We start from the raw sequence: 23,240 nt of genomic DNA, 5'->3' as shown, positions 1-23,240 counted from the left end.
TGAATGAGGGACTGCCTGAGCGCGAGGTTGGTCGAGAGACTAATTGTACTGCAAAGTACAAATTCAACATCATGAACAGCTTACAGTCTGACAACATGAGATGAAAACTGAATCAATATTACACATACTAGATTTTATGTAGAACACTAGTCAATTTGTCCAGCACAGAACTCCACGAAATATGCTGCGAAGCTCAAGGCCAAATTATCTTTCTTTTGCACCAAATGGTCTTCATCTATGGCATCAAGTGATGCGTGTACATACGATAATCGGTCCGTAATATAAAGACTCAAGCAACAGATTCAACCTTGGAAACCGCCTCATCCTCCTCCAAATTCTCTTTGAGATCATATACCTCCAACCATACTCTTTGCTTCTTGTCCTCGCCCCTTCTCTTCCACGCCAACCTTGCAAGCACGTCAAAGTTCGGTGCGAAAATGCTCAATGTAACAGGCTCAGTAAAGTTGGCGTTCCAGACCTCTTTAAACTGATGAACTACCTCTAACCCTTCTACCCTCAAAATCACCGTCTCAACGCCGATCCACGCCTGTCGTTTAAATTCAGGTGTACTTCGTTTCCCAATACCAGGTGTCCTAGCGATTCGCGTACGTAGCAGTTTCCCATCCGCCGAGATCTTGGCATCCTTGAAGAAGCTGTCTTTGTTATCATCCCCATGAATGCGAGACACTGAAAAAGAATAAGAAGAGATTTCAGCACCGGAATCAATATTGAATGTGGTTGCACTCAAATAAGTGTTTCGAAAACCAGCATGATAGCTAGTACGTCTGTCAACCCCCCCTTTGATAACAATCACTCTGCCTCTCGTCGAAGTAAGACCCAAAGTTCTTTCATGATTCTTCAAGTCTTCTTGGTGTAGGTCAACTGTGACTGGACTTCCAATATATGGAAAGACCACTATATGTTCGTCGGCGAACCATTCCGAGGGTATATCCCACGTGTAAGCGGCCAATTGTTGTGCATCACCTAACAACCCTGTCACGTTTTGACTATCTACTGATAGAGTGACATGATGAAGTATGGAATCTCCACTGGAGGGCAAGACTTTGTAGTTCCAGACCAAGCCTTTTGCCCCTCGTGACGACCGGCGTATTCGGTTAAGGGTGTAGCCCTTACGGTAATGGCCCAGCAGAAGAAGCCCACAGTCTTTCGACACGGGAACAATCTGTTGCGTCCATGTCGCCAGTGAGTTGAAAAAGTCCTGTCTGATAGTCTTGCCTGTAACCCGATCATAAACCTTCCAGCAAGACTTTGAAATCTTAAACAAGATCAATGAAGCATCAGTGTTCAATATCCGCATTTCCGTTTTATGAATCGATTGGCGAAATCTGTCAACAGTACCCATTGACATCACATTGTTTATTCGTTTCGATTCTGTATCATAGACGACATCGTGCTTTTTACCTGGTTGTAACCACACCAATCTGTTGCCGTCGGATGACAAGCCTGTTGGATAGGTTTCTTGCTCGATTTGGAGGTGTTTGGAGAGGAAATGTGATTGTCGAAGCTGGAAAGCGAGGTTTTCAAGAGAGCATGCTTCGGTAACAGAGACTGGAAAAGAATCCGGCAAAACAAATGGGTCGTTGGCCAAGTCTGTTGGACTTTTACCAGAGGCTTCAGACTCGGAAACTGGCGGCACGTCTTTATCTGTTGGTAATCCTGACGGTGTATTTACTGGCTGTGAACCTTCTCCTACACCCGAATCGTAACTGGCAGCAGACGTGGAACTATCATGGGGTGGCGTACTGCTTTCCATGTTACCTTTTGATACTCACAGAATGATGAAAATACTTACCTACTCTCAGAGGGCGCAGGGGATGTTGACCTTGACAAAGGGTCACACACAGAACCGGCGACTGACGACAATTCATTCAGATACCTCGTTAGCATAAATGTGTGAGGGTCGCCTGTTCCTTGACTGGTCACTATTGCTTCCAGGGTTTGAATTCTTGAAATGATGCTTGTGATCCCTCCTCTTATGTGAGCAGTGTCGTCCAGAATTTCTGTTGTGTCTTGCTTGATGTTTTTAGCCGTAGCTCTGTTGAAGTGTTAGTGTCGTAACGGCGACAACAAGAAATGAGCCTCTTACAGAGTAATAGTTTCAACGGCCAGACTGAGCGCTCGTCGGTTTGTTTCCAGGATCACTTGATACGTAGCGACCTTTCGTTTCCCCCTTGTTGCCCAGTGAACTGCTAGAAGTCTCCCCTGCTGTCCACGCAACTCATTTTCCAAAGTCGAAGCAATACCGAGAGAATTTTGGATAATATCTCTGATATCCCGTTTCGTGTTGTTTGTCAAATCACTTTCATTCCCATCGGTAACGAGATCCTTGAGCAAATTCAGAGTTCGTTTTAGAGAAAGTAGCTCTTGATTGAGGGCAGCCAAATCATTCCTTGCATCTTTGCAATCTCGCACAAAATCTGATATGACTGTGAAGGTTTTGTCGGCTATTTCAATAAAGGCGAAACAGGCTGTGGCTATCGAAAGGCCGTCCATTATGGGACTCACATGTATAAAAATGATGGCTCTGAGATACCGTCAGGATAAAAAAAATATTTTCAGCGAGGCAGGCAGTGAATAAGTCAGATGAATGAGGTTGAAAATAAGAATGTGAGTGGGGGAGCATATGACATGCCAGGATGTTAGAAACCTGAATCTCAGCTGGTGCGCTGTCAGCCTCTGGGTACGCCTTGCCTACATATGTTTACTAACGAATAAACCCTCAAGTAAGGCAAGGCCAAGAATATATGACCCAAGCTACCTATCATTAGATACCCAGTTGACATACACCTGATACGAGGCACATCGCCAGGTTCCAATCGCGAAATTGGAACGAAAAGGGGACCTTAACGAACAGCTGGATATAATGCAAAAAAATACAAAAAACAATTAATCGCCTGTGTAACACAGGTGGCGGATCTCTCCCGCCGGGAATTGAACCCGGGTCTCAAGCGTGACAAGCTTGCATACTGACCACTATACTACGGAAGATAAGACGGCTGAAGCCGGCTGTAGTTCGCTGGTGATTGGGAGAGCGTCTGCTATTTGCATATACGTAGCCTATCTGCAAATCCATGGACCTCATCACTACAGGTAATCTTGTTCATGATTGTCTTGTAGGGATGTCCGACGTGCCCCTCACAAACCGAACGCCGTCAAGACAAGATGGAAAACATCGATATTGCCATTATCGGCACTGGTGAGTATCGTGTACCCGCCTAGGCATGTTGATAACTGTCATTTCTAGGCCCCGCAGGCCTTGTGGCGCTCAAGAACTTGAGAGAGCAAGGCTTCAATGCAGTCGCTTTTGAACGTCGCGAGTCTGTCGGAGGTTTGTGGGCATACAGCGATAATACAGATTATACTACAGCACTAGATGACACAACTGTCAATGTCAGCAAGTTTGTGGTAAGTAGCAAACAGACGACGCTACCTGATCACTCACCTTGCGTATGTAGTCCGGTTTTAGCGACTTTCCAATGCCAAAAGGTTAACATGCAAACCATCTCGTTATTCACTATTGACCACTGTTAGTTTCAGATTACCCGCCATTTCCGTCTCGTAGACAAATGCAACAATACTTTGAAGCTTACGCGACACATTTCGATCTTCACAAGCACATCGGATTTGGAGTCACAGTACACCGGGTTCTGCGAAACTCTTCAGATTCTAAATGGAACGTTCATTGTTCATATACTGATGGCCAGTCTGTACGTCCTTTTCACAAAGTGGTGTTTTCAACTGGATGCGAGACTATGCCGGTCTGGCCGTCTATGCATGGACGGAAAGAGTTCAAGGGCACTGTTCTTCATGCCCAACAATACCGGGAGTTAGTAAAACATGGAGTTCAATCTTCTCTCGCTTACATATATATTTAGCTACAAGAAAAATGACTTGGATGCTAAGAGAGTCATGGTTGTCGGTATTGGAAACACAGGTTGCGACATTGCCATGAGCCTTTGCAAACACGTATCCAAAACCTATTTGGCTTATCGTCGCGGACGATTCGTAGTATCTCGCTACGAGAACAGCGGTGTGCCGACTGATAGCCAGATCCCTTGGCCAGTACTCCGTCTCAAGTACCTTATGGACTATTATTTACCCACTTTATCAAAATGGGCGACTGACAAGTTCATGACCAACAAGATGATCAACGATTCTGCCAAGCACGAGCCGGATGATGGCAAAATCTCCGAAAGGCAGAGACTTGGGATTGCCGAGAAAAGGATTCGGGGAGAATGGCGTCTGGTTCCTTGTCCAAGTATGGCGCACAGAAACCCTGCTGCCCAAGAAGACATATTCCCAGCGTTTCACAACAAAGACATAATTCCTATGCAAGGATTTGTGGACTTTGCTGGGGAAGATACTGTTTTGCTAGCAGACGGTACCACAGTTGAAGTCGACGTGGTGATTTTTGCTACAGGCTATCGACATGATTTCTCCATCATGCCGGAGCTCGAGATGAATGGAGCAGCTGGAATGGGATTGCAGATAGCCAAAACGACAGAAAAGGAGCAAACTCCGGAAGATAAAGAGCAAGAACCAAGTCTTCCTCGACTCTATCAGATGGTATTCCCGCCCAAGAGAGCTACTTCAATAGCGTTTCTGAGCTGGTTGGCTCCACAAGAGGCAGTCTGGTGCGTCTCCGAACTTGCTTCAATGGCGGTTGCTCAAGCATGGGTAGCAGATTTTGCTCTCAAACAGAACCATAATTTGCCAACTCCATACCAGCCATCTTCAATCTTACCAACGGAGAAGGAGATGGAGGCCGATGTTGATTTATATCACACGTGGTGGCGCAAAGAGTGGAAAACCGACCATTCCATGATGGAAGGGTATGTAAGAGGTCATAGCTTCTACCGTTTTCTTCATGAGATGGCGGGGACCGGTCTTTACAGTTACCTTGACCATCCGCTCTCATTCAAAGGATGGTGGCTTTGGTGGAATGATCGAAATCTTTGGAGGTGGCTTGCCAGAGGACCAATGAATAGCTACTCGTGGCGGCTGTTCGATACGAACCCTGATGACATTCCTGGGTGTGGAAGGAAGGCTTGGGCAGGTGCCAGAACAGCAGTTCAAGAAACCGTAAGTTCAGCGCTGTTGTTCTTGGTCCAGGTCTAATAGTTGATAGTATGAGGAGTTGGAGAGATTCAGAGATACAAAGGCTAAGAGCGAATGACGATTGACGCTTCATTGTAGAATGGGTGGTCCGGTAGGTATCCAGGGACTCTATCTTTTTGTACATGCATGAATGTTCTATGAGGGTGGCGAAGGAACATACAGCGAGGTGGCAGATTTTTCATCAGTCTTTAAATTGAGCTTCATCTACACACCCTTTGCCTTTCTTGTCCTTCCCTCAGATAATTCTTGTCTATGTGTGTGGGCAACGTGATATACCTTCCCGCCTCACTTTCCCATCCCTGGACATGATATCATGCTACAATCTGCTTGTTTCCTGAGCGACTGTAGTCCGGTGAGACAGTTGTGTAATCCTTAAACTCTCTGATCAGCTCCTTAAAGAATATGGCCTTCCTAACGACGACAGATTTGCAAACGGATCATTGCTTTCAAAGAGACGTGCCTGGATGCCGACAGCAAGTCCTACGTCCTCGCCACGAGCGGCAGTATCAATAACAATCCTGAGCACAGCAACGTCGGTACCCTTGATCTTCTTGATCTTCTTGTCCGATACTGAATTCATGGTAACCACAGCTAACTTTCACAGGAGAACATGACTCACGGGTTCATTATTGAGTTCCGCAACGACGCACACCGCGTGTATTTCCTCAATGTAGATGTAGCTTACAAGGAAGTCTTTGAGCATATTGACCCAAACTACGATGACTTCCTCGCTCTGGGCTTAACGGATGGTGTGTACGGCCCATCGCTCATGCAATAGACGACAATCAAGATTTCCATTGTATCTTGAAGTCTGCGAGCACAAGAGACAAAGGTATTATGGCAGATCATACTACCTAATTATAGTACCTATTTGTATAATCTAAGGCTCAGGAGGCCAACCTTTCTGCTTTCCACTAGGGCGTGAGTGATTCTACCAGTTTGTATAACGTAGGGTGATCACGCTGCCCGGTACTCAGTAATCTTGTGTAAAGACTCTCCTGTTAACTAGACACCACGCCCCCCTCCCGTGCCTTCAATAGAAAAAAACGCAAGAGGATATGGAGAGGCGGCCAGCTCATATGGGAAGCCATTGAGACACCGAGGCAGCATGGAACAACGTCGAAGGATGCACATCTCTAGAGGAATACAACACTGACAGAGCGTTCATAGAAGCCCTGCAGGTCGTTACAAGTGTCTTTTAGAGCCAGGGACACTATGAACTGGTCGAGAAATGCTCCATCCAGGTGTACAAGGCTAGTAATGTTATCCATGGGAAAGAAGCAATTGAAACACTCCAGGCAGCTGCAGGATTGGCGACTGTCTATAGGACCAGAGGCAAGTTGCAGAAAGCAAAAGAGTAGAGTTCCTGGGAGAGACGCATGCCAATGCCGGTCATAGTAGAGAGCTCGCAAGGGCGACTGAGGAGCAAAAGAAATTCCGTCTACTGTTGAAACTTGGCTCTAGGATTAAACATTTCTCCTGATCGCTCAGCAACATGGAGTATATAATCCCTAGTATGGAACAATTTGATATGACAACGTGGCCGAGTGGTTAAGGCGATGCCCTGCTATCTCCTTGGAGACATCATAGGCATTGTGTTCGCACGCGTAGGTTCGAATCCTGCCGTTGTCGTTCATTTTTGCATCTGCTTACTTTTTAAACTATGGTTCTGGGCTTCTGCTTTCGGACAATGACCGTGATAGCCGGTGTCCTTGAGATCTGCAAGACTCTTAGCGTTGGGCTCTCAATTCGTTTTCTAATATCTGAGCTTTATTGCAATGATAAAGGCCAATCAGCGTTGCAGAGCTCGGTAATTAAGCGGATCCTCGGTTTAATTACACAAGATCCAATGCTGACAGTCATCAACGCGTTTCCGGAACAAACTCCTTACAAAATCTCATCTTCGCCAAGAAGCCAAGCCTTGCGACTCTGTCCAAGAGATCTACAATTATTTGACCTGTTGAAGAAACATGGGTTCGTTCTTATCACGAAACGAATTCCCCGTCGAGGGTCGAGTCAGTGCTACCATGAACCAAACCCTATACTACACCCCTCAACTGACATTAGCCAGACAGTCCTCATTACAGGCGGTTCCCGTGGACTTGGTCTAGCAGCTGCGTGTCAGCTTGCAGCGAAGGGTGCCAATGTAGCTATTGGAGCACGAGATCCTGAAGTCTTGAAAGAAGCTCTAGCAGAAGTCGAGAAATCTGCCCGCTCTTCAACTCAGCGCTTCTTCTCACTCACTGCGGACGTGACCAAAGCTGCGGAATGTGCAAGGGTCATTTCCGAAGTTACAGCGTGGAATGAAGATACTCCACCAGATGTTGTCTGGTGTTGCAGTGGAAGTGCTCATCCAACATTGTTTGTCGATACGCCAGTCGAGCAACTCCAGACTATGATGGATAGCAACTACTTTTCCAGTGCTTATATGGCTCATGCTACGCTAAATGCATGGTTGAGGCCTGCTTTGGACGGTGTGGCAAAGAAGAGTGCCGAGTCAAAGTCATTGCCAGCTCGTCACATTATTTTCACTGGCTCTTTCGTTTCTTTATACAGTTTTGCTGGCTTTACACCCTACTCGCCATCCAAGGCTGCAATTCGATCTCTATCAGATTCTCTATCGCAAGAGATGAATTTGTACGCTGGCGCACACCCCAATGAACCTCGCGTCCGCATACATACGGTATTCCCTGCTACAATGCCGACCAAATCTCTAGATGACGAGAACCGCGTCAAGACAGATGTCACAAAGGCTCTTGAGGAGGGAGATCAAATATTGAAACCTGATGAGTGCGCCAGACATGCCATTGCAGGACTGGAGAACGGGGAAGAGCTTATTGCCACAAGCACAATCATCAGGTTAGTTATGACTACTGTTATGGGTGGTGCCATCAGAGGTGGATTCTGGACTGGCTTGATCAACACTATGTTGAGCTGGGTTGTTATGATTGTCATGGTATTCATTCGATGGGATATGGATGTCAAGGTTAGAAACTGGGGGAAGAAGCATGGTGCAAGTGGCAAGGCTTCTTAGTAAGGTGGATGAGAATGGCAATATTTCCATACCTTACAAGTGACTCTGAGCTAGTACTTCGTTAATTTACAGATGATGACCCAGACTGGTCTCTATCATATGTCAAACCAGCCTCTATCTGATTATCCTCCATCCGCTGCTTGTTTTTCTCCTTGTCTTCAGGATGGCTCTTGAAAATCCCAACAAACAGTTGAGATCTAAAACATTCTACCAGTGTTCCAGCACATAAAAGCAACGCAACAATCTGTCCGAATCCCCATTGGTTCTCCGAATCTCCTGTAAGTAGCCGCTCATTTCGTTTTCTTACAATGATTGCCATGGTGAGGTGGAGGGGATACTGTAAGAGTGCTATGGTAGCAATAAATGGGGCCTTTTCAGCCGGACTGCCCTCTTTATATAAAGAGAGCACTCTTTTTTCGTGACGAGCATAAGCCTTGTACAGCTGTATGAACGGCTCAAGTTTCGGCCGTAGGTGACGAAGATAGACGTTATTATCTAGAGCCGCCAGGGGATCGTCGTTAGATGAGTGATCACTAAGAGAATTGCCCAGCAAAAGAAATCCAGGTGGTAACACTGTCCAAGTCCAAGAATATCCAACCCTATTCTGAACCACAGTCTTTATACGAGGATGGCGATCTATGAATCGCAAAACAAGGCGTAAGCAGACTTTCAGCAGCCAGGTAAATAATGGCAAACCATTCTGACTGCTTATATAGCAAAGATAAAGAGCAATGAGGGAATAGATGCTAGTGATAAGTATGTATGCAAAACCTGCGTCCTTGCCATTTACCGTTGGACTGTTGTAGCAATAGCCTGGAATAGAGGGATCCCATCTACCAATTCGGATGAGAAATACTATGATGAACGGTATGAAAGTGCCTACATATGACAGTAGGAGCAGTCTTCGAGATTTCCACATTTCGTTAGGTGGGATGCAGACAAAGCTGGCGCAGGCAGATATCCTATTTGGTTTATTAGGTGCTGCTCGAAAAGGCTGCTACACTATCAAGTTCTGTGGTTGCTGAACTTACGCCGTGAAGCTGGCCATATCATATACTATATGCATGTGATATAGACTCAGTGTTTGCCACTGGCTCAGTGCAGCTAGTATAATAGCGAGTGCTCGATTATGTTAGGTTGCTGATGAAATCAGATGTGTTGCTCCAACGAACCATTGAGAATCTGTATGTCACTGATCATTTTCAGGACCTCGTCTATCTTTGCCTTTTCTAATTCTTTGATGTCGAAACTGTTTTCTTCGCATCTCTTTCTGAATCTGGCGAATTGGATCGCAAAATCTCGCTTCGTAACTTGTTGAATCCATTGGACCATCTGAGGATAAACCGTCAGAGGCCCATCTGGGTCAAAAAGAACAGCTGTGACATCTTTCCATAGTATCATAGAGCAGATAGATAAAATGACTGAAATTCCTGCTTGGAATGCGAATGCAATAAATATCTATCTTGTCAGAAGTTGTTAATGAGAAGAGGAAGTAGCGTGCACATACTCCAAGCCCTGCAATATCAGGGTTTGTTTCGCCCACATTCTCGCAAAGCATCGGGTTATTTTATAGATAATAAAATACCACAACGACGTATATGTGAACGATAAAAACGAACGGAAATTGAAAGGAACACTGGCAGGGAGCAGAAGGGTGCTTAATACTGTGAAGAAAATAGCTGCAGGTAAGCAGACGCAAACAAGGGATTGGCTTGGACATAGATGCGGAGGGAACTTGAGCCTGATTGGGGAAACATATTTGTCTAACGGATGACATTCATTTAAACGAGCTTGGGGTACGGGGGGGTTGAAAAGAGACTGGTAAGGCCAGGCCCAGCCACTTGATTGAGCAATGTAGCCAGATTGTTGTACAAGCTTGGCTTCCGACCATGGTGGCAGTGCGCATAGAACAGCCAATGTAGCTCCTAGATAGTTATTGAAGAGCTACTCGCGGTGGCTTTTATAAGGAGTCCTTATACTCGCACTTACATGTAGAATCAGAAGATTGAAATGCATATGATAATGTTACTAACCATAGGGATAGATCTTGACTCGCTAGAAGGTATGTATCAAAGATATAAGGAGTCTGAAAGAGTCGCGATTTAGCTACGGCTACCCTGAGTGTCGGTAAACCAGAGTAGACTCAAGAAAGTCCTTCGGTCACAGTCAGTTTTCTATTACAAAATCGTCCTCCCAAGCATGCTTATGGGCAGTTAAAGTCTCTATTGTATTTATTGGATACGATATGGATCTTTAGGTTCGAAATTGAGGGAAGAAGTATAGTGCAATTGGCAAGACGTCTCAGTAGGATGGATGTTTATTGAAACATTTCTTAACTCTTGCAAGCGGCTATTGTCAATGAGGCATTCTTATTGATCGGCTTGTATTCAAAATTGATGGCTGAATGTTTCACTACCCGATTAATCTCACCGATTCTGCAGTTGAGTTACAAATATCCGGTCTTGCAGGCGTCCTCCGATGACACAACGAGGGCTGTGTTGGTTGTGAAAGCGCGTACTTGACACAAGTGGCTTCTTGTACAACTACTCATGTTTCACTTTAACCCGGAATCTCATAGCTGCAATCGTTGCCTTGGCTCATATTGATTCTCTACTACCCATGCTTACAATCCCCTCTCCGAAACCCCTCAACGTCGGCGCTTCTTATCTTTCCTCTTTGGAAACTTTATTGGGGGCTAGAAAAAAGTATGATGCGAGGACTAATGATTGAAGCCAATGGAATGAGGCTCTGCAAGGGTTCGTTAGGCTAACTGCAGACAAACGGTCTTACGTGCATATGGGGAACCAAAACATGTTTCCGCTATTATTGCACAGCCTGCTCGAGGCAGCCATAAGGCAACCTCTCACCAATTGACCATTCTTAGGTAGCTGAACCCCCTCAAAGATGCAGTCTCACTCAGATCTTTCTTTCTCCGTTGTTCCTCCAACAATTGACTATTTCACCAGAACACAATGGATCCAGTGTCAATCATAGCTAGCATTGCTGGTATAGCGACAGCTGGAGCGCAATTGTCGACCACCCTTTTTCGTGTCTACAACACAGTCCGCCATGCTCCTCGAGAGATTCAATCCGTCGCGATAGAGATGTCAGGATTGTCTGTCACACTCGAGCATTTGAATGACATCCTGAAGACGGGGAAACCGTACGCAAAACCGTCATTCTTCGATGCCGTCAGTCATGTTGTCAAAAACATTGAAGCAACTCAAAAAGACATATTTAAAATGGTAAACGAAAATACCATGATTGTCAGATTCAAATGGCTCAAAGCTCCCAAGTACTTGTCTGAAATCGACAAGCAAAAGGTCACTTTGACGCTGCAGATTAGTATCCTTTCTGCGGCCATTTTAGTCAAGTCCAAAAACGAGTATGAATTGCAATCATGGGATATAATTGGAACTATTTTCTAACCTTTTCAGATCATCGTCTTCTCTACAAGAAAAAGTCGAAAACAGATTCAGACTACAAGCTGAGAGTCTGATCCAAACTGGCCAAGCCTCTCTCCAGAGAGACAACATGGAACGTCGAATACCTCAGCCCCCTCCACAAAGGGCACCAAGCCCGCCAGTTCGCACAACCAAGAGACTCCCAAGTCCAGTCCGACAGTCATCTATTCCTGGCCATGTACGACCAGATGAATTGTACGGACAATCGAGCACCGCTGGAGATAATCTTGATGTCCCTAATCAGGATGACGTCGAAACCCGATCCGCTTTGATCAGACACGCAAGAGCACAACCGCTTCCCCATCCCCATGATCAGTCTGGGGAATATGCACAAGGATATTACGATGATGATCGGGAATATCAAACCAATCGCGGAAGGTCAGAGGGTTATGATCCGCTTGCCGGCCGAGTTGCTCAATTTGGCCAACATTTTCACTTACATGGCGACGCAGCCACATTCCTGTATAACCTCGTCTTTATGACAGAGGTGGTACAACACGGAAAGGCTCCACGAGCTCCCAGTTCGTCTGGCGCAACTCGAGGGGGCTCGAATGACGATCCCTCATACTACTCTGATGAGCTGTACTCCGATAGTGATTCCTACACAGACACGGAAGGCTTTGACAAGGCCGATGATTCTATGAACCATAGGTCGGGTTTGAAGATCCCCACAAGAAATGTGTATCGAAGACCCCAGGAGCCTGCACGAGTTGTCAACCAGCTCCTCCTAGCTTGGACGTCACTTAGCCAGAGTGAAATTGAGAAGAATGTTGCAGATGAGAAGCCCACCACGACACAGAGTTCCTATTATAAGAATGCCTATGTCGAGAGTGATGATGAAAGCGAAAATGAAGGTGTGAAGAGCGCAAAGGAAAGAAGCAACTGGCCCCATAGAGTAAGTCAAGAGTATAGCCCGAGTAACAACCTTCATATTCTTACAACATGTTAGGAAGAAGACTCAATACCTGGCTCTCCAAATCCCTCAAGCCACCAGATAGAAACCCCACAAGCAGATGGTCCTCGACGTGGCACCGTTCGTCCTCTCGAGCAGCCTTATCAGTATAAATATTTTCAGCCAGGCATCACTGCCCCGTACGACCCACGCATGGCTCCAAATCATTTCAGCCATCAGCAGAATAATCATCCAATTTACGATCCTTGGGGTTACCCATATGCAGTTCCAGCTTGGCAACCTCTACCACCAACACCAGCACCACCTGAAGCATCTACAATAAATGTTGCCCCCCAGGAGCCGCCTCCCAAGGAATCTTCGAAGCCCAAGTTCCAAAAGCCACATGTCCTTGTGCTTCCGCATGCAGATGAGGCCGATTCGGAAATTGGGAATATGACGCCCAAGCTTGATATTTCGCCATGCCGGAAAATGAGTATTGTTAGACAGGGTGAAGAAGCTGTATGGAACTCAGACGATTACAATTCCAAGAACAGCATCCCTGGGAAATCAATCATGGGAACGCTTATTGGAGACAAGACGGCTAGAAACCCACATGGTCTGGATCTAGCACATACCTTGATACGAGGTCAGGATATGAAATTGATATACATACGAGGGAGTGGTGAGTTTACCTATAAGGACACAGTTTTACATTGCTGACATAGAATCAGAGCTTGGAGAAACTTGGTTCATCAACGAGCAGCCCGTCTTTCTACAATTCTTTCATTGTGGATATATCCCGCAGTTCTATCCAACCAAAGAATCGGACATCAAAGCTATGAAGCAGGAGTACGTAGCCGTGGGCGAGGAATGGGCTAGCTTCGAAGCCCTGAATCAGTTGGGACTATCCAACAAAGGAAGAGAAGAAGGTAGAGTGCTTTTGGATCCAAATATAACATGGGTAAGTTCGAGCTTGTATGTGGTCTTGAATCCATCTGACCATCTTTAAGTCCATGGTTAAAGAACTCGCCATCACGACGCTCCAACTCAGAAGTATGCGGCAAAGACGTCTTTACACCACCACGTTCTACAACTCAATAGCTACTTTCCGAGAGAAGCACTGTGGAGCAATTCCAGAGCCGTCGGCAGTGCCCGGATACCCCAATAGCCTGCATCATCTTATGCTAAACCCACAGCCAGTTTTGACACTTGAAGGCACGAAACCTGATGCCTTCAAGTTCTTGGTAAAAGAAGAAGCCAAGACTGAAGATGCCGCCAGGAGGCAAACACTTGACACAAAAAGTACGCAGCCACAGATCGCCGTTACACCACCACCTACGCCACAGGAGTCTTCTTCCCCTGAATTTGACACAAGTGATATGGTCTCAACAGTGTCTACAAGGTCAAGATTCTCCAGGCTTGTGAATCGTTGTAAACATGGGCGAAAGCAGAGTCAGTTGTCACCACCGCTGCAGAAACATGGATCCCGGGGAAGCGATAATGGAACTGTGACGGAGGGGTTTGAGGACGATGATAATAGACCCGTGACACCGACGGACTCTGGTGTTGGAAGTTCCATTAATTGACGAAAGGGGATGTTTTCTTATTCAGGGGCGTTATAATACTGCTATGTTCTATGATTTATATCCTTAATTATATCCCAGGATTATATATCCAAGTGTCTATTCGCCGTTGTAAAAGGGATAATCAGTATAACCAGCAGCATTATCCTTGAAAGGTCCATAAAATGTAGATCGATCATAAGGCTGGAGAGGCCATCCATTTCGCAACCTCTCAACCAAATCAGGGTTACTGATAAAGTACCGTCCATAAAGCACACCATCGCATTTACCGCTCTCAACAACACCCCAAGAGTTGACATCATTGAAGCCACCAGCTGAGAAGAATGGAGTGCCTGCAAAAATGTTTCGGAACAGCGAAAGGTCAACGGTGGGAAGACCCCAAGATCCGAGAAATTGCTGCTTCTCGGCTTCGGAGAAGATTTGCTCGAAACGAGGCTCAACGAAGCTGACGTATGAAAGCTGAGGGAATTTACTCTTGAGCTCACGGCACAAGTGGCCCCATGTCTCAACTCGCTTTTCACCACGGGCTTGGTTGAAGAGACCAAAGGGTGTGAGACGAATAGCTAGGTTATCCTGGCCGACAGCTTTGGCCAACTCGTCCATAAGTTCCAGCACAAAATTACACCTCTTCTCCTCAGAGCCGCCATAGTGGTCCGTTCGTTTGTTAATGTTGGACGAGAGGAACTGCTCGGGAAGATAACCGTTTCCACCGTGGACTTCAACGCCGTCAAAGCCAGCTTCAAGTGCGTTTTTGGCAGCGTTGACGTAGTCGGCGATGGTGCTCTTGATCTTCTCAACTGTCATTTCTACAGGAGGGTAATCTGCGAGCTTTACGGGCGTGGAAGTATGAGGAGGGGGATAGGCGAAGGTCTCGTTGGGGTCGTCCCATGGTGTGGCTGAGGGAGCCAAGATGGGTGTACCGGTCAGTTGGGGGATGTTGGCGCGGCCAGAGTGCCAAAGCTGAGCGTAGATATAACCGCCCTTGGCATGGACAGCGTCGACAACCTTTTTCCAGCCTTGGACCTGCTCCGGGAGGAAGATTCCAGGGACTCCTGGCATACCGTTTCCCTAAAGTCTGTCAATTTCATGGTGATTGACCCCACTGTTGAGCTGGAACTTACCTCTAGCGAGGGAGGAAGACCCTCAGAGATAATGAGACCACCATTGGTAGCTCGCTGGGAGTAATACTCGGTAATCAGATCATTGGGGATCCAAACTCGGTTAGGGTTCTCGGGGGTCGATTCGGGGTTTAGTGGTGTTCCTCTGTTTCGGGTAAGAGGTGCGTGAACGATTCTGTGCTTAAGATGAATCTTGCCATTGGCAATGTCCAGAGGCGTAAAGAGCTTGGAGTTGGAGCCCGCGTCGAAGATGTCGCCCATGATGAAGAAAAGTGACAGTGACAGTGATAGTGATAGTGATGGTAGTAGTGAGGTAATAGTGAGGTTGTAGTGACGGCAGTAGTGATGTTAGTAGTGATGGTGGTAGTGTCTAACCGAGATTCAAGAATAAAAGAGAAAAGAACTTTTGCAATGCCAAGTTATGTAATTTTCTTATGGGATAGCGATCTACAGCCGGTTGTCATTGTCGGATATACATCTACAGTGCAAGCTAAGGACAGGGTCTGATGGAGAAGACTAGCATTCGTTTCATGGGCTAAATGCAAGCCCTTGAACTAACATTCTTGGCTCCATATACAGAACCCAACATCTTGTTGGATTCAAAACCTTTCCCTTGTCTGCACGGTAGAGGCAACAGGCTCGGCATTATTACATGTCAAGCGAACCCATCCTGTGGCTATAGCATTGTCAGTTTCGACGTCATGTTCTGTCTCCACTGGCTCATGACTGAGTTGATGCAACATGAACGATATACTTCTTGACTCGTTCGTTCTTGTGCCAATCAAGTTGTCATCTAAACTCTTTAGTTTCCTCTCGGTAGTCCCTAGTCCTTGGTATTAAGAGGGGCTTATCTTGACGATTACGACACTGACATGCTGTGGATCCAAGACCCATAGTAAAAAACGTGGACGAGCAGGGGAAATTGACTTTTCTCTTTTCCCTTCGTCTCATATCATGGATCTGGGATCAGAACTAACACCATATCCATAGCTATACCTCTCTCAGATATGGAAGACAGCCTCGCAGATGAGAAAACGTCACGCATTCAACAGATCTTGGCACATTATACCCGATCGAATAACGTCGTCGGAAGAGCCGGACGATACAACGTCGACTCCACTGCCGAGCCCTCGCTAGAGCGGTGAACGGACCACTTTCTCTGGCTCGCACGGTCTCGTTCAATTACGCGCATCTGTCAAGTTTGAGTGGCGTACTATTGATAAGATATGCGGCCCGAGGTCCTCGGAGAATATGCGCCGGCAGCAAGGATCTGGTCTTTTGTCTGTTGTGGTGTCTGGGTTGTAGAAAAGTAGGTCAAGGTACACTGCGTCTTCAACACAGGGTTCTCCTGGCTATGGCATCACCCACATCACGCGAGTTCTCCGTCTATCGTGGAGAGCCTGTGTCAGATAACAGTTCAGCGCTGAATATACAGTCGTTGTCTTGTTGTTAAGCAATTCCACTTGCTGATAACCCCATCTGAGAACCTGGAGGTGTCCTCTTTACCGCATGCAGTAATACAAGATCGTCACGGAAATACCAGAGATAACACGGAAATTCAGATACCCTGCAGAATACTACCCTGTTCCACGCTCTCTCATCTTTAGATCCCTCTCATGACCTTTTCCCCCTGACTGATCTATCTACTCGCCACTCCGGTTGAGACGCCATAACGGTAGAGCTGTCTCATCAGCCAAGACACAAGGACCAATGGGAAACATATTGCACCATCGAGGCGACATTCGATTCAATGCTAAAACATGTCAGAGCTATATGGAAACATAACAAAACGATAGCATTGGTCGGCAAAATGTGTGATTTGCTTGACTGCCTGCTGGTGCTGCAACCCTTCAGTCCATATGCCATTCCCTTTACATTAACTAGTGTTATTCGTTTAGAGTAGTTATGTCTTAGTAGAAGGACTTTTCTCTGACACTTGCTGAACTAAGAAATGATGCACCTTTATTTCCCCTTTTCTCCGAGACCCTTGTGATGAAGCTGAAAAGAAGTCGCCAGCATAAACATAAGACAAGTGGTCCCTTTCTTGCACCAGTCTGCGTGTTTGTCTCCGTCCTGTCTTTTACCTTTTTGCATTCTCTTTCAAGGCTGCGTATTCAAAATGAGCTACCCCGGTGCTACGCCTCCACCGCCAGGTGCAGAGCCAAATATGGAATATCCAGCTGATGTACTCTGGACGATCAATTATCTCACCCAAGCTCTCACACTCATTTTCACAACAGGGTTTGTCGCAACACGGTTTTATGCAAAGTACAAAGTTATGGAGGGAGGCATGACCAAAGATGATGGTTAGTGTTTTGATCATTGTGTCGAAAATATGTACTGACTAGCATCCCAAGTTGCCACATATTTTTCCTTTGTTTTGATGGTTGGGTACTGTGTCACTGCTCTCATAGGTATGTCTTCCTGCAGCCATCCGAGATTCAACTGCTGACACCGTTTAGCTGGACAATATGGCATGGGCCACAACCAGTGGGAAGTCAGCCCAAAAGATCTAACATCGTTCCTCAAGGTGAGTGCTATCTCGTCATCCACTCTATCCAGCTACTCAACTATCATTTCTAGTGCGGCTACGCAGCGACCATATTCTACGCCCCGATGGCACTCGGTGTTAAGCTCTCCCTCCTCTTCATAACCATTCGGGTCTTTGGCACGGTTCACAGAAAGACCACCATCGGTATCTACATCTTCATCGGCATGCTAGTCGCATACTATGTGTCCGGATTGTTTATCAAGATCTTCATCTGCAAGCCCATAAGCTCATACTGGATGGGTGATGTGGATAAGTGTCTTGACCAAAATGCCATCATCACGGCCGATGCGATCATTAGTGTGGTAAGCGATCTGGCAATTCTGTTCCTGCCCACGCCACTCACATGGTCATTGCAACTCTCTATGAGAAAAAGGCTTCGTGTCATTGGCATCCTCTGTGCGGGAGGAGTTGCTACGGGGTTTAGTATCTATCGATTGGCTATGATCCTCAATGCCCGAGACTCGGCCAACCAAACTCTCGTATTTACCAAGGTAATTCTGTCTGGGTATGTACTCTCCTCGAAACCCTACTGAAACTAGGCTAACAAGTTGTAGAAACGCAGAAGCTGGCATCGGTTTGATTTGTGCTTGCCTCCCCTCCATAAGTGCCCTTATCGTCCGACGCAATGGCTATGCTTCCCGCGGATATAAGAGCTCAGGACCAGCAGATCTCAGCAGACACGGCGAGATCATGCTGACACGATCATATCAGGTTGAAACGAGCAAAAAGGGACAGCATGATCCGTTCCACCTTGGAAACGACGAAGCTGGTTTGATTGCGAGTATACAGGCAAACTCGAAGAGCGACTGCTCAAGTCGAGCGAGGACTCCGGAGTCAGCTTGAAGATTTCAAGAAATATCAAAATACTAATAAATTAATAACATCAATAACCAATTATTCTAATTTCTTCCTGCACACCATTTCGTATTGCAATTCCAAGCATACTAATTACCATCTTCAGTCTCTAAACTGCCGCACTCTTGCGTCATTTTGCTTTAAGAGAGAAACATTTCCATGGTTTTGTTCTTGAACTTTGGGATCTCCCCGTTACATGTAGTCACTGTGTTCGTCTTGTTGCCGATGTGGTAGTGTGTCAAGCTTTCTCTCAAACCTATCGCGAAAGATGTGGTGATATGCAAAAGCATCATAGGGATCCCGCCGTGGTAGGTTGCTAGGTGTTCCAAGGATAGGGAGTGGACGTTCCGGATGACTTTCCATAGGCGTTGTAAGAAATTTTACCAAGGCGTCAAATTGTTTTCGAGTTGGCGGGTAAAGGGTTTTTGGACCTTTGATCAAGTCACTATGAATCCACATCGACTTGCACTATTTAGCAATTGGCTATGTCAGATATAGCACGTTATACGTATGTTATTAGGCGAAGCTTACTTTGTTTTCTGTTTCGCCTCGATCAAAAAGAACAACGCCGCCAAAGATCTTGGACTCAACCCAATATCCAGCAACATCCGTGATTCCTCTTGGGTATTGTTCAGGATATTGATACTCCGGGTGAGAGAATGCAGCGAGAGGGGATGCATGAGATCGCCGAGATTCAATATCCTGTCCTTTCGCTACCAATACCCTTTCTCTCCATTCATGGTAAGTCTTGTGTTTATATGCGCCGCCGTCAATGGCATAAGCTCTGGCGCCGGCTTCATGGCAGGCAACAACGACAAGTTCTATTAAAAGCAGGCTGAAAGCGTCTGAGCCAACAGACTCTTTCTGGAAACACTCAATTGCCTAGGATGACTGATTAACAGTCGTTGAGAACGAGAAATGATGTTATTTTACCTTCCGGTTAAAGTCCAGATCGAAAATATTGAACCGGCCTATTGATGTTCGGACTTTATCAAAAGAGCTAGGGTGGATGCCTTTGTATCCCATTTCATGAACTGGGTGACCTTCGACGTGATCAAAACTTTCCAACAAGGACTGTTTGGTGGGCAGGCCATTGAAGATCTGGGCGAAGACCACTTGAGCTATTTTCGTGCTGAGCATGTTTCTGATGGCCCTGTCCAACGCATTTCGATGGTCATCATCCAGTTCAAGCAGATCATGAGAAATCATTAACATGGCGAAATAGATGCGAGGTGGACGTTCTGAGTCTGGGACACGTCATGCTTATTCTTGTTCAATCCCCAACAAAATGCTCACAAGATAAGTCTCATGGCTCGTGAGATGAAAGTCCTAGTGGCAATTTGTTCAAGGTTTCGTACCAGATGACGCGGAACCTATGGGATCGACCAGACAGTGGGAGTGTTGGACAAAGAAAGAAACTAGCCATAACCTTCGCTGCATGTTTGCGCCTCTCCTTTATGTGTTTGCAATTTATTTTGTATTAATATATGGAAAGTTTTTATTATGTAATTCGTTGATGTAGAAACAGTTAAATCTAAACCGAATCACCATCAGATCGCGGGTAAGAGTTAGCACTCTTATTATCCATCTGCTTCATATGCACCAGATACGTCTCATCATTGTACCCATATTGCACGTCGTAGGTTCGGTCGCAAGTGATTCCGTCAGGTCGAGCAGCCGAGCGATTCTGAGAATCTCTGCCAACCCGTGCAACAGAAACCACACGCTCCGGTCGCAGCTTGCCGTCGCAGTTCTCGCACTTGCGTGTGCTGTTTGCCGTGTCGGAAGTCTTGCCACTCTTGCCGCTGCCGTACTTGAGATAGCGCTTGGATGTGCCAAGCAACTGGGGAAACAGGCGGGAGAACATGACGCGTAGCGTAGGCATGCATGCGCACCAGATACCGACGTTGATCTCTATGGTGGACCATTTGGACATGGCGAGGTATTCCCAAGAAGCGTTGTTGGTGTGAGACATGCCAGCTACGACAGTAGCGTAGAGGCGTAGAATACTCATGATTGTGACACTAGGAGATACATGTTAGAAAGGATCGTTTTACAAAGACAGGCAGTATAAACTTACAAGATACCAACACTAAACATGCTACCGACAAGGAGCTTTTTGCCCCAGCCCATGTTCATCTTCTTCAGCTGAGAGATTGGGATAGCAAGGATCACAAAGTCCATAGCAATGTTGACGGCACCGTTAGACCATGTAATACCGTTGACGCTGGCACATTTTCCCTCGTGCTCAAGATCCCACTTGGTCCAGAAGTAGCTAATAGGCCGACATTGGAAGATGGCGAGGAAAACGTAGATGATACCAATAGTAATCGTTACTCCCATGGTCGTCCAAAGGATCTTTCGCACGTTCTTGCTTGGGAAAATTCGAAGGAAGAAAAAGATCATGGTTAGTTTGAGGAAAGCCTGGTCTGCAAAATACAGAATAGCCATAACATAGAACCAGCGGCCAAAATTGGTGATTTGCGTTGGCGTCAGGGTCCAGATATCCCTTCCAAAGCCGGAATGTCCAAGGCCATATGTGTTGATGGTAATGCAGGCGATGGAAATAAGCATTGTAATCAACATAAAGAGATCGTCCAAGCCGAGGGGCACCTTGTAGACGATTTTTGTGAGGTACCGCAGGATACAGAAGACGCCTGAGATGATTCCCATTGTGTCGTTGAGGGAAATAAAGGGGGCCTGGCCGTTTCGAACGGGGGCGCCACAGAGTGTCATTGTTGTGTTCTTTGTTGCTGTTGGCATGTTAGTGTATGGATGACTAGAATTGATAATCAGGTAACTTACATAGAGCTTCTATGACGGTACAGTTGGACAAGACACATATCTCAACTTGTTGCTGTAGTGCTGCGTTCATGCACGTACACTTGACATCGTCGAGTTCACATGTTGATGCCAACACATTTGTCACCAAACACTTGGCCTAGAAGTTGGTTAGCAACTATGTATCATGATACAAAACAGCACAAAGACTTGCCGCACAGGTAGGCAGAGTAGACAAGACAGCAGCAGCCTTGTCATCCAGGGTCAAAGCCAGAGGCAAAGCCGCAAGGCCAGCCAAAAGAGTATGAAGCAGTCTCATAATGAGGCAATATGTGTAATAACAAAAAAGGAAATGGAATGAATGAAACGAATAAAGGAATGACAAAGCCAAGATCGTATTCTAGATGCAAAACAATTTAAGAGACATGCATCAGCAGTATTTTCTTTTTGGCAAGGTTACCGTTGTCAGATATATTGTCAAAGTTAAGAAGCAAAACAAATTCAGGAACAATCAGCCCTGGCGGGCAAAGGGTTTGATTCAAAAAGGCACACTAAACAGAAGAAAGACCCGTAAAGGTGGCTACGGAAGAGATAAATACTACTTACTGGAGGCGCGCTTGGCACGATTTTAGTCTGTGTGGTCAGACGTGCACAGATGGAAAGTATGGAACAGTCGTGCGGAACGATAGCGTCAAGGCCCGCTATATACTCCAGCAAGCTAAGATAGTATGTAAACTAAGGGGTGGCAAGGAAAACACCGGACTTGAAAGTTGGGAACAGTTTGTTCTACGTTTCCTTCCAGACGTAGTTCGAACGAGTAATACCGAGTTTGAGTGCCGGGAGCTTGGCATAATCTCTGTCGATCAGTATCAAGATCCAGTTTGATGTGTTCCCGCGGGAAACATTGCCATGATTGGTGAGAATGGATTCAATGTGCTGAAAATCCGGCTCAAGTGCCGAGGTGTGGTGTGTGTGGACATCAAGATATCATCAGCTCAAGGTGAAGCTATCGTGAGATGTGTCTTCAAATCCTGTTTTCATCTTGTTGTCTATATTTCTCTCCTAGGCTATATCTGGCATATCGTATATGTTGGTTCATGCGGATGCAAGCAAGTATGTTTGTGGCGTCATGGGCGGAATTCACGTTATTCCCATTAGGCGATAATGTTGGCCAATCTCGACAAGACGTTTAATTTTGAAAATGGACAGAAAGTGGATGCGGACGAACTGAGTTGATGAATCCCAATTGCACGGATGGGCCAAAGCGCAAAATGGCTGTAGATCATAGTCCAAGAGAGGATACGGATCAACACTTGCCCAACCTGGATCGCAGTATCCGATTCCCGAGTCCAAGGCCCACAGGATCTACAGCCGGCTCGTGCAGCTGTCGTCCTTTGTGTATATCCAGCAGGAAGCGGATGACATGCTCCTCTTCATTTCAGGGTCAAGGGTTGCCAAGACTATTTTTTTTTTCTTTATATGGAACATATCTTGCTTCAGTAGTACCAATTGGTCTTGTATGGAGAACCCATTAGAGGATGTCACTGCGAAACGTTACGAGAACAGCACTGTCTATAACGTGAGCCATGCTGCTATCGTGATACACACAAAGAGATGATATTGTCACTTTGTGGATATACATCTCGGTAGACATACAAAAGGATTAAACATTCTGGTAGCATCAACCGCCGTTTGCTTGGTGTTGTTCTTCGTCTATTCTTTTTTTCTTGTATTCCCTTTAGGGAAAGAGTTTCGCCAAGTGGCTTATCAAGCTCGACTAGCCAATTCAACTAGTGGATAAGCTCATGAGGTTGGACTAAAAC

At 46.1% G+C, this 23,240-nt stretch overlaps 9 protein-coding genes and 2 non-coding genes across 11 annotated transcripts; 5 read left to right on the top strand and 6 right to left on the bottom strand.

The window, feature by feature from the left end:
* Nucleotides 1-289: 289 nt before the first annotated feature.
* Nucleotides 290-2,514, bottom strand: FGSG_07847 (uncharacterized protein; the record flags this gene model as incomplete). Its single annotated transcript, XM_011329370.1, has 3 exons — nt 290-1,745; nt 1,814-2,056; nt 2,108-2,514. The coding sequence occupies 3 exons, from the start codon at nt 2,512-2,514 to the stop codon at nt 290-292; spliced, it is 2,106 nt and encodes a 701-aa protein (XP_011327672.1).
* A 423-nt stretch (nt 2,515-2,937) lies between these two features.
* Nucleotides 2,938-3,009, bottom strand: FGSG_20688. Its single transcript has one exon. It is a non-coding gene; the product is annotated as a tRNA-Asp (tRNA).
* A 174-nt stretch (nt 3,010-3,183) lies between these two features.
* FGSG_07846 (uncharacterized protein) lies at nt 3,184-5,917 on the top strand (the record flags this gene model as incomplete). Its single annotated transcript, XM_011329369.1, has 8 exons — nt 3,184-3,217; nt 3,266-3,349; nt 3,389-3,426; nt 3,553-3,728; nt 3,897-4,853; nt 5,010-5,103; nt 5,564-5,671; nt 5,744-5,917. 8 exons carry the CDS (start codon nt 3,184-3,186, stop codon nt 5,915-5,917), a joined length of 1,665 nt encoding a protein of 554 aa, XP_011327671.1.
* A 755-nt stretch (nt 5,918-6,672) lies between these two features.
* FGSG_20687 lies at nt 6,673-6,771 on the top strand. Its single transcript has one exon. It is a non-coding gene; the product is annotated as a tRNA-Ser (tRNA).
* A 338-nt stretch (nt 6,772-7,109) lies between these two features.
* On the top strand, nt 7,110-8,645 carry FGSG_07845 (uncharacterized protein; the record flags this gene model as incomplete). Its single annotated transcript, XM_011329368.1, has 4 exons — nt 7,110-7,154; nt 7,211-8,172; nt 8,388-8,451; nt 8,616-8,645. The coding sequence occupies 4 exons, from the start codon at nt 7,110-7,112 to the stop codon at nt 8,643-8,645; spliced, it is 1,101 nt and encodes a 366-aa protein (XP_011327670.1).
* Nucleotides 8,646-8,959: 314 nt separating this feature from the next.
* FGSG_07844 (uncharacterized protein) lies at nt 8,960-9,731 on the bottom strand (the record flags this gene model as incomplete). The annotated part of the gene is made up of 5 exons (XM_011329367.1): nt 8,960-9,028; nt 9,114-9,135; nt 9,205-9,229; nt 9,346-9,631; nt 9,681-9,731. 5 exons carry the CDS (start codon nt 9,729-9,731, stop codon nt 8,960-8,962), a joined length of 453 nt encoding a protein of 150 aa, XP_011327669.1.
* A 1,414-nt stretch (nt 9,732-11,145) lies between these two features.
* On the top strand, nt 11,146-14,115 carry FGSG_07843 (uncharacterized protein; the record flags this gene model as incomplete). Its single annotated transcript, XM_011329366.1, has 5 exons — nt 11,146-11,558; nt 11,611-12,532; nt 12,587-13,211; nt 13,255-13,490; nt 13,540-14,115. The coding sequence occupies 5 exons, from the start codon at nt 11,146-11,148 to the stop codon at nt 14,113-14,115; spliced, it is 2,772 nt and encodes a 923-aa protein (XP_011327668.1).
* A 96-nt stretch (nt 14,116-14,211) lies between these two features.
* Nucleotides 14,212-15,491, bottom strand: FGSG_07842 (uncharacterized protein; the record flags this gene model as incomplete). The annotated part of the gene is made up of 2 exons (XM_011329365.1): nt 14,212-15,180; nt 15,234-15,491. 2 exons carry the CDS (start codon nt 15,489-15,491, stop codon nt 14,212-14,214), a joined length of 1,227 nt encoding a protein of 408 aa, XP_011327667.1.
* A 1,858-nt stretch (nt 15,492-17,349) lies between these two features.
* On the top strand, nt 17,350-18,624 carry FGSG_07841 (uncharacterized protein; the record flags this gene model as incomplete). The annotated part of the gene is made up of 5 exons (XM_011329364.1): nt 17,350-17,536; nt 17,579-17,644; nt 17,693-17,760; nt 17,814-18,286; nt 18,336-18,624. The coding sequence occupies 5 exons, from the start codon at nt 17,350-17,352 to the stop codon at nt 18,622-18,624; spliced, it is 1,083 nt and encodes a 360-aa protein (XP_011327666.1).
* Nucleotides 18,625-18,828: 204 nt separating this feature from the next.
* On the bottom strand, nt 18,829-20,076 carry FGSG_07840 (uncharacterized protein; the record flags this gene model as incomplete). The annotated part of the gene is made up of 4 exons (XM_011329363.1): nt 18,829-19,104; nt 19,168-19,518; nt 19,570-19,883; nt 19,995-20,076. The coding sequence occupies 4 exons, from the start codon at nt 20,074-20,076 to the stop codon at nt 18,829-18,831; spliced, it is 1,023 nt and encodes a 340-aa protein (XP_011327665.1).
* Nucleotides 20,077-20,170: 94 nt separating this feature from the next.
* On the bottom strand, nt 20,171-21,736 carry FGSG_07839 (uncharacterized protein; the record flags this gene model as incomplete). The annotated part of the gene is made up of 4 exons (XM_011329362.1): nt 20,171-20,660; nt 20,717-21,389; nt 21,442-21,577; nt 21,617-21,736. 4 exons carry the CDS (start codon nt 21,734-21,736, stop codon nt 20,171-20,173), a joined length of 1,419 nt encoding a protein of 472 aa, XP_011327664.1.
* Between the last annotated feature and the right edge of the window lie 1,504 nt (nt 21,737-23,240).

Source organism: Fusarium graminearum, chromosome 4 (genome assembly GCF_000240135.3).
Source record: "Fusarium graminearum PH-1 chromosome 4, whole genome shotgun sequence".
Taxonomy (NCBI): domain Eukaryota; kingdom Fungi; phylum Ascomycota; class Sordariomycetes; order Hypocreales; family Nectriaceae; genus Fusarium; species Fusarium graminearum.
This window is presented reverse-complemented; position numbering and strand designations above follow the sequence as displayed.